Here is a 14,699-nt window from a genome sequence, read left to right as displayed (position 1 = left end):
CTCTCCAAAGCCCACCATCTCTCCCAACTGTAATCTTTGCAAATCCCACCACTTGTCTGATGAATTTTCCAAATGTGGCATCTCGCCCGCACCAAACAGTTCCGTTGCTCAGTTGGTTATCAGCCTCGCTAAAATTGCCAAGCTTATCTGGCAACTGGACTTTGATTTACAATACTACACCGAAGCTCATGTTCTGAGGCTTTCATCTCTGCGGTGTCCATTCATCTAACATTGGACTGGAGCAGCAGCGCGTTTCCTTTTGAATTTATTCGTCACATTTTCAGGACCCCGGTGTTGTAGAACTTGTGCCTGCGCCTCAGTGGTCCTCTGTTCAGTGTAGCCTCTCATTAAACCTCTGGCCCGCACATAAAGCCTCTGGACACATGTGCGACCAGGAATAAGGCCTGGAACAAATTAGGTAAATGACAGAAAAAATTAATCTATCACAATTTAGATAACGAAGTAATCATTTAATTTACTGATACAGACAAAAATGACAAACACTGGCCCGCTGGCCATCAAATGTGGTGACTTAAGCTTTTGCAGTGTCTATACAAGGATCACATATTTAACTATTTTGAACTAAAAGGAAATGATAATGTTTGTCCGTTAAACTGCCGCTTTAGAAAACCCCTGCCAGTTAAACTCAAAACAAAATGTCTTTCCAAGAATCAATGCTTTTGTTTTCCAAGATGTTTCTGGAGCTGTCTCATCACCAGTTTTGCTTTCAACACTTTCAAAATAAAGCTTGCTGCTAAACATTTTACATACTACGACTTTTGGACTGTCAAATGGTCATGGTTAGGTTTAGGCACCAAACCTACTTGGTTATGTTTCGGTACCAAAACTACTTGGTTAGGTTTAGGCACTAAAACTGCTTGGTTATGTTAAGGCCCCAAACCTAATTGGTTAGGTTTAATTATGACATGTATTCTCTATTTATATGTATATTTGCCACACTGTATGTTGAAAATCAAATAATCCAAAATTGCATGAAGCCTTCTTTCTTTGTAAAAAGTGATGTACTCCATTTATGGCACGACTCGCAATGCCAGAGGACAGCAGGGTTTGTACGTTGTAATTGATAATGAAAATGCACAGTAAGGCGCGGCCCAAGACAAGACAATAATCCTATTTCCCAGCTAAGCCAGAGTAAGAGGACACGGGGGTCGTCAGCCACGGGAATCATCTCCTCCAGCTGTACGAGGAGAACGGCAGTCACAGCACATCAACCGAGAGCCAGCCTGCTGCTGTCATGTGTCCCTGAAATAAAGAAAAAAAAAAACATGAACTATTTTGTCTCCTCGAGCGCTCTGCTCTCCGTGGGTAATAGATGATGGATGGTGTGACATTTCCGGCCATGCTTGTTTGGGTGTTTCACAGCGATATGCAGCTTCGTCGCTGCCTGGATGCCCGGCATTATTGGGACCAAATGAGAAGAGTGTGACAGAACATTACATGCGGAAAACAGAGGATAGGCATTCTCATCGGGTAATAAAACACTCCCGTCCCTCCCTGACCTTTTCAGTATGGGCACAGTATCGCCATGTGCTGCAGTGGCATTCATTTATCTCTGTACTGTACACCGGACCTGTCAATTCGAAAGCTCGCGTATTGGAAAAGGGATCTTTCACAGCCTCACTCTATAATTTCCCCGATGAGATTGAAAAAGTCCATCTTGACACGAGACTCGGTGCTTCCTTACTTTGCCCTCCACAGGCAGAAATCCTCAGACAGACACACACAAGTCCAGGCACATCTCTTGTATGTAAGAGGAGCTCCTCTGGGCTGACAGCACTTGAAAGCACATCAGACTGTAGCTGTTATTTCCATCGGGTCCATGCCTTAAAAACCAGGAGATGGAGGTTGAATATCAGAAATTAAGAGAGTGTATATGTATTATCGTATCAGAAAGCTCAGGGGTGTTACAGGCCTGACAGAGATTGGATGCAGTGGATGCAGAAGATTACCACTAGCTCACCACATTTGTACGGGCTATACAATGTATAACATGTTAGTTGCTGAGGTTTAGAGGTGCTGGTAGGCAAATTGTGTGACCTTTCGATATAGTGGGGCTACATGTTTCCTCCTGGTTTCAATATTTGGGGATTTTTTTTTAACATCATCAATCCTTCATCAATGTTTTTTAAAGGTCCAGTGTGTAGGATCTATTGACAAGATGGAATATGATATTCATAATAGTGTTTTAATCAGTGTCTAATCACCTGAAGCCAAAAATAGTTGTGTTTCCATTACCTCATGAGGCTTTTATATCTACAGAGGGAGCTGGTCTTCCTTCACAGAGTCGGCCAGGTTGGACCGCCGTGTTTCTATAGTGGCCCAGAGTGGACAAACCACACAATGGCTCTAGAGAAGGCCTTTAACATTTAAAACCATGGCTGTCCTGGATTATTTAAGAGTACAATTGGTTTATATTTTGGCTTCCACGCAGCGAAATCTTGTATTTCTGTGTTTCTGTCTGAAAAATAGCTCTAAATACTACAATACCCATGAACCATAGCAACTTTTGCCATGAAGAAGAAGCTGGCCAGAGCTTGAGCAAATTGAGAAGGCACATTGTCCAATATCTCATAGAGAAAATACTATGCTGTTCATATGTAACTTCATCAATGCTGTTGCTGAATTTATCTCACAGTGACCCAAACCCTCAGAGTCCACTGCTTTAAGCCTCCAGATGTTTCTACAAGCCATAATCTTTATCTTCAGCCCATCACTACTGTTGCACACAACAGAATTTAAAGCTGGAATTGACTTCTCTACTTATTTATTGTTCCAACTCTTGTACCTTTGACTATTTATCAATGATCCTCATGTTCTGTAATGCAGGCGCTCATCTTTTGTACTGATTAGAGAGCCGCACGTCCATTCAAGCCTTAAAACTGCTAGACAGCGAACATCAGCTGCAGAAAATGAGCTGCTTTGAATATTTTGCAATACTCATTCAGCAATACTTAACTCAAGAGGAAAAGCCCCACTTATTTAATCCTACATTGCGTTAATTCTCTTGAATTCAGGAGGTTAGAGGTTGAGCGCTGTGGCTGTGGACGTGTGGCAGGTCCCTGTACGGGAGTTCAGAGGGATCAAAATTAGTTATTAGGCGCTCGAAGGGCAGTAAATTGCCAGGCTGTAATTTCCACCCTCAGATTTATGACTTGGCCTCAAGGGGCCTTTACTGCATAGAGACGACCCCTCTTACCTCGCCGGCTAAAGGTTATTGTAAATCACACCCCCCTCCAACCCTCAATGCCATCACACTCTCTCTCACGCCGACGCGTCTGTTCACACAAACGCCCCGACTGACCTTTCATTTCCCTTTCCTTCCCCACATGTCTGCTGTGATTGCCCTGAAATAATCCTCTCGCGTCTACAAGAAGCCGTTTTTCATTTCTGATGTCGTTGCTTTAAAGGCATTAGTGCAGTGACCAGCCCCCCCGCTGGCCTGTTATAACATCACAACAGTGTCATAGTGAGTCGCTTCAGGACAACAATTCAATTTGTTTTTCAGGAGGTGACTCTTATGTTGTTGTTTTGTTATTGTTATTATTTTATGGAAATGAATTCATATTTCAGTACAGCTGATAAATATCCATTATATTCGCTCATTTCTCTTTTATATTTTCTACATCCTGTGATACAAAAAATGAACAAAAACAGAAAACGGCAACAAAAAAACTATATCTGCACATGTATCCATGCACATATACTATACTATACAAATTGCCTCCTTTATCCAACCAACAGTCCACAAACCCAACGACTCTTCATTTATTGTCGTGAACGACAAAGAGGAGCTACAAATCTTTACATTTTACGAAGCTGGAAGCAACAAATATCTGATATTTGTGCTTGAAAAAATGACTGAAACGAGCAATCGGTCATCAAAATAGTTCGATCGATTGTCTTTCAATCAAGCTGAATAAAATCAATGTATTATTCAACCTAGAGAATCCAGTAATGTTGTGTTACAAACACTTGTTTCATTATGCGTCTGTGACGTCATGTGTATCTTTGTGGACGACGTGTACAAAGAGAGCAAACATCAGACGGACATAATGCTCCACCGAGCTAAATGTGTTCCCTGTGTTGGGGAAAGCAATGAAAATGCAATCTAGCTTGATGTTTTTACAATAGCCCCCTGCAGCTTCGCTGTGTCTATATTGAATTATCCTACTGTATGCTCTCTGGCCTGAGCAGCTCTTTGATGCAGCGACGGCTGCCAGTTTCTCATCTGACAATAAAAGGGACGAGTGAGCCCAGAAACACTGGAGTATTCAGTATTCTGTAGGTGTTGGGGACTGTGTGACAGCAATAGTTTGATTGTCAGCCGTCGGTGGGTGTCCTTGGTGTTATTTTACACAAATGAAAGGCGACTACACAGATCCCGAGGAGGCGTCATTGATAGAAGCACGGTCGGCTGCTGTTGTAACACTTCCTCGAAGACGACGCGCTCGCTCAGCACAGACATCGTTTTTAAGTATTCGGAGCTGAGGGAATGAGTTTCGCTGGCCGAGCTGAATCTCAGGCTGTTCCTCGAGGTCTCTCCGGCTCCTCGGCGTCCCATCCAGAGTCTCTGATTGATCCGTCTTCATCAGCAAGATGTGGGCCAAGGATCCAGCTGGCACTGGTCCTGAGCGACCTGCTGCTGTTGCTGTTGTGTGATTGAGTCTGTAAACCAACCTGAAGAGTGGAGTCTTGTTGCGTACGATCAACACTGATTTTCTTTTTCCCCGTTTTCATTCATTGGTAGACGCCTGCAGAGTGTGCAACAACAAAAATCTTCATATTTATTGCATCTCACAGTAGCCATGTTTGTGTTAACGTAGTTTTATGCACATTTTGAAATAATGCATGAGATAGGGTGATGGAAATGGCAGCGGCGCCAGCAGAGGAGAAAAACAACGTGTGTTTTCACATCTTACTCTGTGATTTGAGAATTTATTTCAGCAGGACAAGACAGTTTCATGGGTTTTATTTATTCTATGTCGAGTCTGAATGTAGTTTGTTTACAATGACTTCACGAAGCAACTAATAAGTCTTTTTAAGTGTTTTTTTTTCTTTTTAGTAACGACAATAGGTGTAAATATACCTCCTTTTTGATATTTTGTGAGTCAATTTCGTTTACTTATTAGACCAAGTTGCAAAAATCTCTTACATCTACCGGCTGAGGCTATGGTGGCTTTCAGACTATCACATTTTGAGGGTACAAAGTGGTATGCTTAGCTGCTTAGCATGCTGACTTTAGTACACATCAGTGCGACACTGTTGGTTCTTCACACCCTGTCGATAATTGTTCATTTTTTAAAACATTTTATACTTAAAATTCTGGCTAAATCTTACTAATTGCTCCTTTAATTCCAATAGAAAGTGGAACAGATGGAGGCAGAGACGTGACATCTACATGAGAAGGAGATTGTGAAGTCGGTCACAGCACATCACACTGGATCGCCGGTGTGCTCTGCGTGATTGGGTCGTGGCAGTAGTCCCATTTTGTCGTTTAGGTTTTGATTTCTGAGACTGTCAGAAACTGGTTGTCACACAGGCAGCTGCCTCTAACAACATTTTCACCATGTTGTCCTCACAATTCTCCAATTTCCTGCACCTCGTGAATGGAATAGATATCAGTTAATAGAGTAAAACATCTATTTGTCTTCCCTGATTTAGAGCAGCAGGTTTTCTTTTATCTGATTTGATTTGACGCTCAAATATGATCACAGTGAGATTAATCCACTTTAGTGCAGCGTCACCATCTTCCACGTGTAGACACTTGTCAGCTGCGGGAAGTGCAGCTCCGGTATTGATGGCGGGAGGCTCATCTCATCATTTATTTATAACCGCCCTCTGTCCTGTCCGCCCTTTGGTCTCCACGCTGTAAATATAACACTGTTTATCAAATATTAAAGACCTAACAGTACAGTGGAGCTCTCTGAAACCAAGATTTAGTAATTGAGAAAGTACAACAAGGCCTCTGTTTGCGCTTATTGCCTATTATCTGGTGCTTTCCCAGAGATTTTTTTTTTTCCAGGAAACCAAATCAGAGTCACGATGCATTCGCACGGAGCTCATTTAGCTGTTTCAGACATCCTCGCCGCCAAAGCTGTCGGAATTTGTCGAAGTTATTCTCCGGAAGAGTGTCTAAAGGTTACACCCGCAGCTCTCTCCGACTTGTTTTCAAACTCATTCGAGGATGCGCCGTTGACTTCAGGTGACGCCGCTAATCACCCGTTCCCTTCGCAGGGTTTTCCTGCGGCGTGGCTGCGAGAGATGGAGGCTGTTCTCTCTTTTTTCCACATCGAGGTGCTCTCTGTGTTACACTTGGTGAATCAGCACGCTGTCAATCACACTACCACTTCCCCTGCCTCTCCTGAGAGTGATGCGCAATTGCCCGGGTTTGTTTTTAGCCTGGAAGCATGACTCTCCTGGAGCAGCACACCTCCATTTTTATTTTTTTATTTTTCTTCCTTAAATCGGCTGCTGCTGTAATTTTAGCCGACAGCCGGCCCTCTCAGGGAGGAAGCCTTGTCCACCATTTCATTTAGAGTTCATCTTCTAGGCAGACTCCACACACACACACACACACACACACACACTGCCTGACATATTGCAGTGCTAGGCATTTTGCCCAGGTAATGAGAAGTGGGGGAAAAGAAGGCCGTGGGGGGAGGTAGTGGTCTTTCAGGTCATGGGTAAAATAGTGCTAAGAGAGGCCTCGGAGCAAAAGCTCCTCCAAGTGGAGTTTTATAGTCGTGCCCGGCTGTTTGAACGGCCTGTAAAATAAAGCTGTGACACCGATTAAAATGACCTTGGATAACATTTTGAAAGAAAAGGCGCAGATGAACTATTTCAGAGCCTCCTCAGCCCCGCATGCGGTAGCTTACGCTGTGCGGATGCTCATTTAACAGTCGACTCAGCAGTCAAAAACCTCCTAATTATCGTAAACCGCAGCTCTGCTTATGTTAGGAAACTCGGCTGCTGTTCACAGCTGGGCGGCAGTCAGCGCTGCTCTCATCACTTCCCCCCGAGGGGGTTCTCCAGCATCCCCCAGGGACCTGCCGTCTGTGTGTGTGTGTGTGTGTATATACTGTACATCATCCTCGACTTGTAAAACCACAGGAGAGGTGAAAGTCCATTTAACCGATGCGCTGAAGATGCTCTGTCACGCAAGCCTCTTCACCTTTTTTATTTATATGCTCGGACTGCTCTCTGTTTGCTGAGTCGTGCTTCCACCGCGCTGCATTCTGCCACTCGCCGCTCTTCTATCTCACCGTCCCCACATCCCATTCGCAGGTTATTTATGAGAGCGGCGCCCGGAGGGAGCGTTTCCTGGGAATAAGAATTCGCCAGGTTGTGTTTTTCCTTGAGAGATAGTGGAATGAGAATAAATATCATTGAATAGAAGCAAACTTCCATTTGCTGGCTTTTTCAGCGCTGTGTGAATAATGCAGTGTGGCGAGGACACACTGTAGGCAAATGTCACACCTAAAGAGAGATATTAATGTGTGTTACGTGTACACACGGTGAAATATAAATGCAAACAACCACCGTGTGTTTCAGTGGTGAGTTAGCAAGGAGGCAAAACAACTGGTCCTATGTAATATAATTTTTTCCTCAGCGATGGTGGTCGCAGAGCAAGTTTGACCACTTTTTTTGACCATTTGTTTGTGTTTATTCACATTACTGGGAGGGTCTTTATTCGCCCCTAAAAGCCAGGTTATTTTACTATACTTTAGTTTGTTTTTGTGTGTTTGCACTCGGGTTCATTGCTATCGTAGACCAGAAAGAGAAGTACATGGCCCCCTCCAGCTTCAGCCAGCTTTACATTAACTAACGACAGAGGTGACCTCCGTGGATCGCTGCTGCAGTCAGGTTGATAAACAGGAGTGAAGATAAGTGATGTCTGAGCTCTCCTCCCGTCTGTAAACCGATCCGGATCAGAGAAATATCCGATGTGACTCAAGGTGTTTATTCCTCTAGAAAACCCGGCTCTGCGCCCGACTCTCCCCTCCAGAGCGGCCATCTCTGAGCAACATCTTTTGTTTTGGCGGCAGAATTTACATATTGTGCATTTGAAAGCTTTATCTCGTCTTGTTTGGTGCCTGTTCGAGCATGCCCTTTGATTATTTTCAATCTGAACGCTCTAAAGCCTTTGTGTGTTTGTGTGCTTGTGCCACATTTGGCTTGCGACACTGACTGGCTGACAGAAACACGGAGAAGTTAATTAAAGTGGGTGTCACAATGCCAGGTTTAGCGCGAGGACGGCGGGCTGCAGAATTAGCGAACGCTCTCGCTGTCAGTTATACCCACATTCAGCGTCGTTGCATCTGAAACTTCTCTCTTTGTGATGGAAAGATAATTCTGCTGGTTTGGAGCAGAATCTTAGTGGATGAATTTTGTTTCGTGAGAGCCCAGAACCTGTCACAGACCTGCCAGAGTGGCCTTTAGGGAGCGTCATAGCCTTTTTCTTTAACTCCGCTCTAAAATAAAGGCTTGTTTAAAGCATTGCTGGTTTTAAGAAGAGAGAGTACGCTGCTGGTGTTGAGGCAGCTGAAGCTTAACAGAACTGTCTAACTGGAGCAGTAGCGGGCCATTGTTGGGTCTCACAGGCATTAAATCAAATGATTGGTGTGATTAGCTGCGCTCCTCTGGGACGGAGATTTATGAACTCTGAGCTGCTTTTTTTGTGCCTGACGTGCGGCGCAAGCCCAGTTTAGAAAGTGCAGACTGTTTTTTATAGCATAATGACACAAGAGCTTCATTTACAGACTGATTTCCAAGATGGTGTGATGATCTCTTTGGGGAAACAACAACATGTTACGGGCTGTTTAGCATTTCCAATCTTAGGATCTCATTTTTGTATTGGTCCAGCTGTATTGTAGGTCAACTGTCGATAGCGATGACTTGGTTACCACGCCAACACTTTTCCCTGTATCTCTTGTTGCCATGGCGACAGCTGGGTCAAAACCGTTGACCTGATCCTCCTCTACAGATAGTTACTTCGGCGGGCGCCTTTCATATAATAGACACATTTGTCCTGACAGTTCGACCTTTGTGCTTCTTTTGTCGACCAGTCGTAGTTAGGTTTCCATCGGGTCCGAGAGATGTCAGGTTTCATCTAGTGTCCCCCCCGTTTTAACAGATTTTCCTACATCCTGGTGTGTGACGAGTAAATCACAACTTAGTATCTGATACGGAGCAAGTTTGAAACAATGACTGAATGTCAGAGGAGCACGAAAGGTCCATTTTCGTGAAGTCACACGTCGTACAGTCCACTGCTCCGATTGGTTGCACGTCAATCCAGTTGACGCCGATCTCCAGGTCTCTTCAGGGCATCGCACCAGGCTCACGAATCTCAGATCAAACCTTCAAACAGGGCGGTGCTGAGACACAAAGAACAGCTATCTTTCTTCAGAATGGCTTTAACAGTTTGCCTCTCCTTTCTTTGTCTCCCTCCTTTCTGTTTTCTCTCTACTAGCACCATTACCCGCTTTCTTCGTCAGCAGAAAGTGAGGGCAGATCGTCCACTAGTTGATCGAACTCGGGTAGCGTCTTTCTCTTGGAGGGATAACGATCATCACATGATTGGTTGGAGGCCTGTTCAATGGCGTCCAGAAGCATTTTGGTCTGCGCCCTTCAATAATGCCCTTTGTGAGAGATTAAACTAACTAACCCAACTAATAAGCATTTATAAATTAGTTCCCCAGATGTCCTTTTCTGTTGTTGTCATCATGAAGTGTGCTTTCTCACGATGGACCATGTTCTCCTAACAACGGTGGAAAAGGCATCGCGTCCTTCGATTACAGATGACATTCAGAAGTCACTGTCAGCTCAGCAAGAGAGTTAATATTCCTAAAAAACCCAATTAATTAATTAATCTCAGGATAATGTGATTAAAGTTCTGTTTAATATTCGGCACATGCCTTTCAATTAGGGCGCACAATCCAGCAGAAGGGCCTCTCGATACAATGCAGTGTTGAGAGGTCCTTGAACAAAACAATAAAGTTTAATCATGTGCCCGGAAGACATGACTCACAGCAGCAGGCCTGTTGTTTTGGGTTGGACGAGACTGCACGCATGTATCTAATAAACCGTCACGAGCGCTACATAATGTTCGTTCATTACAAGATAATTAAGTCGGGATCACAAGAGTGCATTGCGATGATTTAGTTATGATCTCAAAGATAAAGAGCCAGAAACATTTACAGCCACAATGACCGCTCTGGGCTTCCGTAGCTCTGAAACTGCTTTCACACCCTCCGGCTGCTCCGGCTGGCTGCAGCAGCAGCCCTGCAGCACTTGGAGATGAACTTGCTGCGAGATCCCAAAGCCTGCAGCCTCTGCTCCCGAACACTGATGATTAATTGGTCGTTCTGTTTTTTACTCGCGGGCGTTCAGGTATGACCACAGCCTGCAGCTCTGGCACCCATCCCACGAGTAAGAAACACCACGTTACTCTGCCTTTATCGCACGTTTTCACCTAAAAATCCAGCCTGTGACCACACGAGTAAATCCACTTGACTTCACTCGTAATACAGAGACGGAAAGCGTCGGTAGTAATTTGGGGATTTTCATGCTGTAAGGTGTCTTTGTGCCGAGGATTTGTCGCTCTATAAGGTCTATAAGGATTTGTCGCGCCACTGTAGCCGTGAGACACAATATTGCCACACTCCCTGGAGTTCGTCTGCAACGCCGAGTTATTGTCCTTGTCTTCTGAAGGGCAGATGGCGCACCGATGCTGAATCACAATGTGTGCTCGGATAGACAGATCGCTGGTTCTGTTCATCTGGCAGCTCTTGAGAATTTGTTTATAATTATAGTTTTATTTTATGACAAGCGCGATCGTTACACAGCAACTAATGCTTGTTTGTTTATTTCTCCATCATGGATATGTAGTTCAACCTATTGCTTTCTAGAAGTAGACTATTATATGCCTCAAGTTGACATTTTCCCTTTTTTTGTTTCTAAAATCAAACGCAGAGCATTCTGTTTATAGTGTCGACCGGCTCTAAATGAATCACACGTCCCCTCTCATCGCTCAGGAGCCACTGCGAGACAGTCGTGTCTCTGTTTGGTTCCTTTGTACCTGCCTGACGTGACCCGCTCAGAACACACGTCTGCTCTGTGCTTAATTTAGCCCGGGATGACAGGGACAAAGGTTTGATGTCTCCCTGAGTGACGGGCTGTCTCTCCTCCTCTGACGGTTGTTTGCTCCGGTCGTTGTCGCGGGACTGTAGCTCAGGATCACAGAGTGAGGTGGCGAAGCAAAAACTGCAGTTAAGGGAAAACAGTTGTGAAAGAGTGTGTCTGTGGTTTGGGTGTGGAGCAGCAGGGTTATCAGGCAGTAATTGCTGTGTAAATGTGGTTCAGGCGTGTTGTGTCTTTTGTCAGAATCCATCAGCTGAAAATGGACCGAGAGAGGAAAAGGCAGACGGTCTGACAGACATGTCACGACAGGCTGCTTCAGACTCAGAGGCCACATTTAGTGACGTCTGCATCGGTCTGTTTCCTGACGACCTCTGAAAGAGTTTTGACTCTGCATCCTACCCTTCTTCTTCTCCTCCTTCTCTCTCTTCCTCTTCTTCTTCACCTCCTTCTCCCTCTTCCTCTTCTCCTCCTCCCTCCTCTCCCTCTTCCTCTTCTTCTCCTCCTCCATCCTCTCCCTCTTCCTCTTCCTCTTCTCTTCTACTCATGCTTCTTTTTTCCCTTCACACCGTTCTTCTTCCTCTTACATTCCTCTCTTCTTTCCCTTTCTTCTTCTTCTACTTCTTCTCTCCTCCTCCTTTTTCTTCTTCTCCTCCTCCTTCTTCTTCTTTCTCTTCTTCTTCTTCTTCTTCTTCCTCTCCCTCTCCCTCTTCTTCTTCTCCTCCTTCTCCCTCTTCCTGTTCTTCTCCTCCTCCCTCCTCTCCCTCTTCCTCTTCTTCTCCTCCTCCCTCCTCTCCCTCTTCCTCTTCTTCTTCTCCTTCTCCTCCTCATGCTTATTTTTTCCCTTCCCACCATTCTTCTTCCTCTTACATTCCTCTCTTCTTTCCCTTTCTTCTTCTTCTTCTTCTTCCACTTCTTCTCCTTCTCTCCTCCTCCTCCTTTTTCTTCTTCTTCTCTTCCTCCTCCTCCTCCTTCTTCTTTTTCTTCTTCTTCTCCTTCTACTCCTTTTTCCTTTTCCTCCCTCCTCCTCCTCCCCCTCCTCCTTCTCTTTATTCCTCTTATTCATCTTCCGACCATCATTGTTATCATTATTTCCATCATCCTCACCGCCACCATCACGTCGTCTTTAGTAGTAGTAGTAGTAGTAGTAGTAGAAGTAGTAGTAATACCACAGAATAAGATGCACCACTTGATATAAATAAGCAACCTTCTCGTTCTGGTCTTCGGTCGATGTGCTCAACCTTGAGATGATTCCTGCCTCTTAAGATTATTTGCATGACTAAAGCTACAATCTGCCGCCCTGATGCAGCGCCTACACCCGCTGCTCCGTCACACACAGTCTGTCGCGTCAGCTGCTGTCCATAGTGCAGCGCTCATGTTTGTAGTAATGCCCCACAGTCGATACGAAGCGCCGTCCTCTCAGTCCTCTCTGGCGTTGTCACTCAGGACTATAGGTGTAAATCCAGCACACCTGGCACTGAGCCTGCACCGCTGTATAGAGTCAATCCTCTTACATCCACAGATTACCATCCCACCATTCAATCTTCTGCCCTTATTGTACGATGGGATGAACTTTGTGTTCCCAGATGTACGGTGATGGCATGGCTGGCTTTTCAGTCAATAATAGCAGGAGTATATGAATCAGACAAAACCTATTTTATTTGCTTTTTTATGCACATTAGTTGTTCTGTGTCCGCCGGAAGGGAAACCACCGACATCCGTGTCTGTCACTGAGGGACTGAAATATTTTCTGGGGTCAGGTTTTGACCCGTATGTGTCTGAAACGCTCGAGGTTGTAACCTTCGCTCTGCTCCCCTGGTGCTTTTAATGTGAAAAGCTTTGATTTAATATGTGTTTGTTCAAAACTCTGACTTGTTTCGCTGTGAGTCATAATAGACGCTGTGACATGGCGGTCAAGCTTCTTTGTGATCTAAATTATATTTTAATCTCAACCTATATGACAGCTGTATTCCTTATTAACGTGTGCTTTAACGAATGAATGAAGTCTTTTCTCTTGTAGCAGCTGTGATATTTGATTTTTACTTACATTTGGGTACAGGGGAGGTCATTTATCATGTATTAATTCAATTATTGGTTTAATCAAACACATTTTTATACATACACTGAATAGTGTCAGTGCAGCACATACAGTCTGTATACATTTACGGTGTGAAAAATGTGATTGGCAGTTGTCGCGGCATCAACCCAATGATTTGTTTATTTTTACAGATGGAGGTTTTATGATAGTGTAAAGCACTGAAAAGAAAAAAATCCAAATCGAATTCTGGGATTAGAGAATTGTTGACGCCCAATATCGAGGGTTTGTTAAAAATATTGTGAGTTTTGATATTTTCAGTGCGTCACCTTGCCATCAGACGGCCTTTTCAGAGGAGAAATTGCAGCTGTTAAATCTTCCTGCTCAAAGCACCAGACTCCATTGACAAAAACAGTCATTTAACACAACACTCACACGGATTCGCTGATCTACCGACGTCTAACTGCTTAGTTTTGTTGTTATTGTGTGATTTCAGTGTTGATTGGCCTTTAAAGTCCAGTATCGATCAGAGTCTAGTCTTAAGGTACCTTTACTCATTGCTTGTGAGTTGTCTGCTACCAAACTGCAATTGTATGTCAGCAATAACATCAACAACTCGCTGTAAAGGTTGATTTTCTTTTCTATTTCATCATCCAGTGCTTACAGCCATCTACCACTTAACGGCCCTTCTGCTTCATGTTGCGTTGCATCACCGCGGAGGGCTGTTGCAGAGCGTTGTGCGATGCTGGCCTTCATGCTGACCCACCCCCTCCTTTTTCTTATTTTTCCCCTCTTCAGGAGTTCGCCGCGCTGACCAAGGAGCTGAACGCCTGCAGGGAGCAGCTGCTGGAGAAGGAGGAGGAGATCTCTGAGCTCAAAGCCGAGAGGAACAACACCAGGGTGAGGACGGCGATGCCACCGTGACGAGCTTATTATTAGCTAATCATAAACTCATGATGTTTTTTTCTTCCCCCCCTGCAAGTTTGCACTCAGCAACTTTCTCTAAAGTTTCCCGGCTTTTCCCCCAAAATTGTCATGTCAGCTGCAAAAAAAAAACAAATAACAAACTGCACACTGCGATAGACGGCGTCCAGAGAAAGCTTAAGCTATCTGGTGGGTAACGGTTTTAAGGCTGCAGAAGCACTGAAGCAACCATGCGCACTGTCTGTTTCCAATTCCCAGACATACTTCATTAGCTCCCCTCATTCTGCCGGAGCATTTTTCCCACTTACTTCACATGGATGGCTGCTCAACGGTAAAACTAAGACCAAATGGTGCTGACGCCCCGCAGCGTCCGGGTCAAAGTGTTCGCGAGAGGAAAAACAACCGGAGACATTAGCGGATCAGCTCGATTCTGTGCGGCTGAAGTCCCCGCATCTTCAATAAAACAACATTTCCCTTTTTTAAAGCAGTAAGCGCACTCTGCTGTCGACAGATAAGACTCTGTTCCATCCCACTGCTGATTAAGTGTGGATTTACAGTCTTGCACAATCTTTTCTCCGGGTGG

At 44.6% G+C, this 14,699-nt stretch overlaps 1 protein-coding gene across 7 annotated transcripts in view; it reads left to right on the top strand.

The window, feature by feature from the left end:
- Nucleotides 1-14,699, top strand: part of ppfia2 (PTPRF interacting protein alpha 2) — a 172,746-nt gene that overhangs the window by 111,756 nt on the left and 46,291 nt on the right. For all 7 annotated transcript variants that reach the window (XR_014621518.1, XM_084345451.1, XM_084345449.1 and 4 more), the window contains one exon: nt 13,991-14,092. Coding sequence is in view for 6 of the 7 variants with exons in the window: in XM_084345451.1 (XP_084201577.1) it covers nt 13,991-14,092 (102 nt within the window). In the remaining variant the exon portion in view is untranslated. The remainder of the gene's footprint in view (nt 1-13,990; nt 14,093-14,699) is intronic.

This window comes from Pagrus pagrus, assembly GCF_965226575.1.
Source record: "Pagrus pagrus genome assembly, chromosome: 23".
NCBI lineage: Eukaryota > Metazoa > Chordata > Actinopteri > Spariformes > Sparidae > Pagrus > Pagrus pagrus.
The sequence above is the reverse complement of the archived record's forward strand: the minus strand, read 5'-3'. Positions and strand labels throughout refer to the sequence as shown.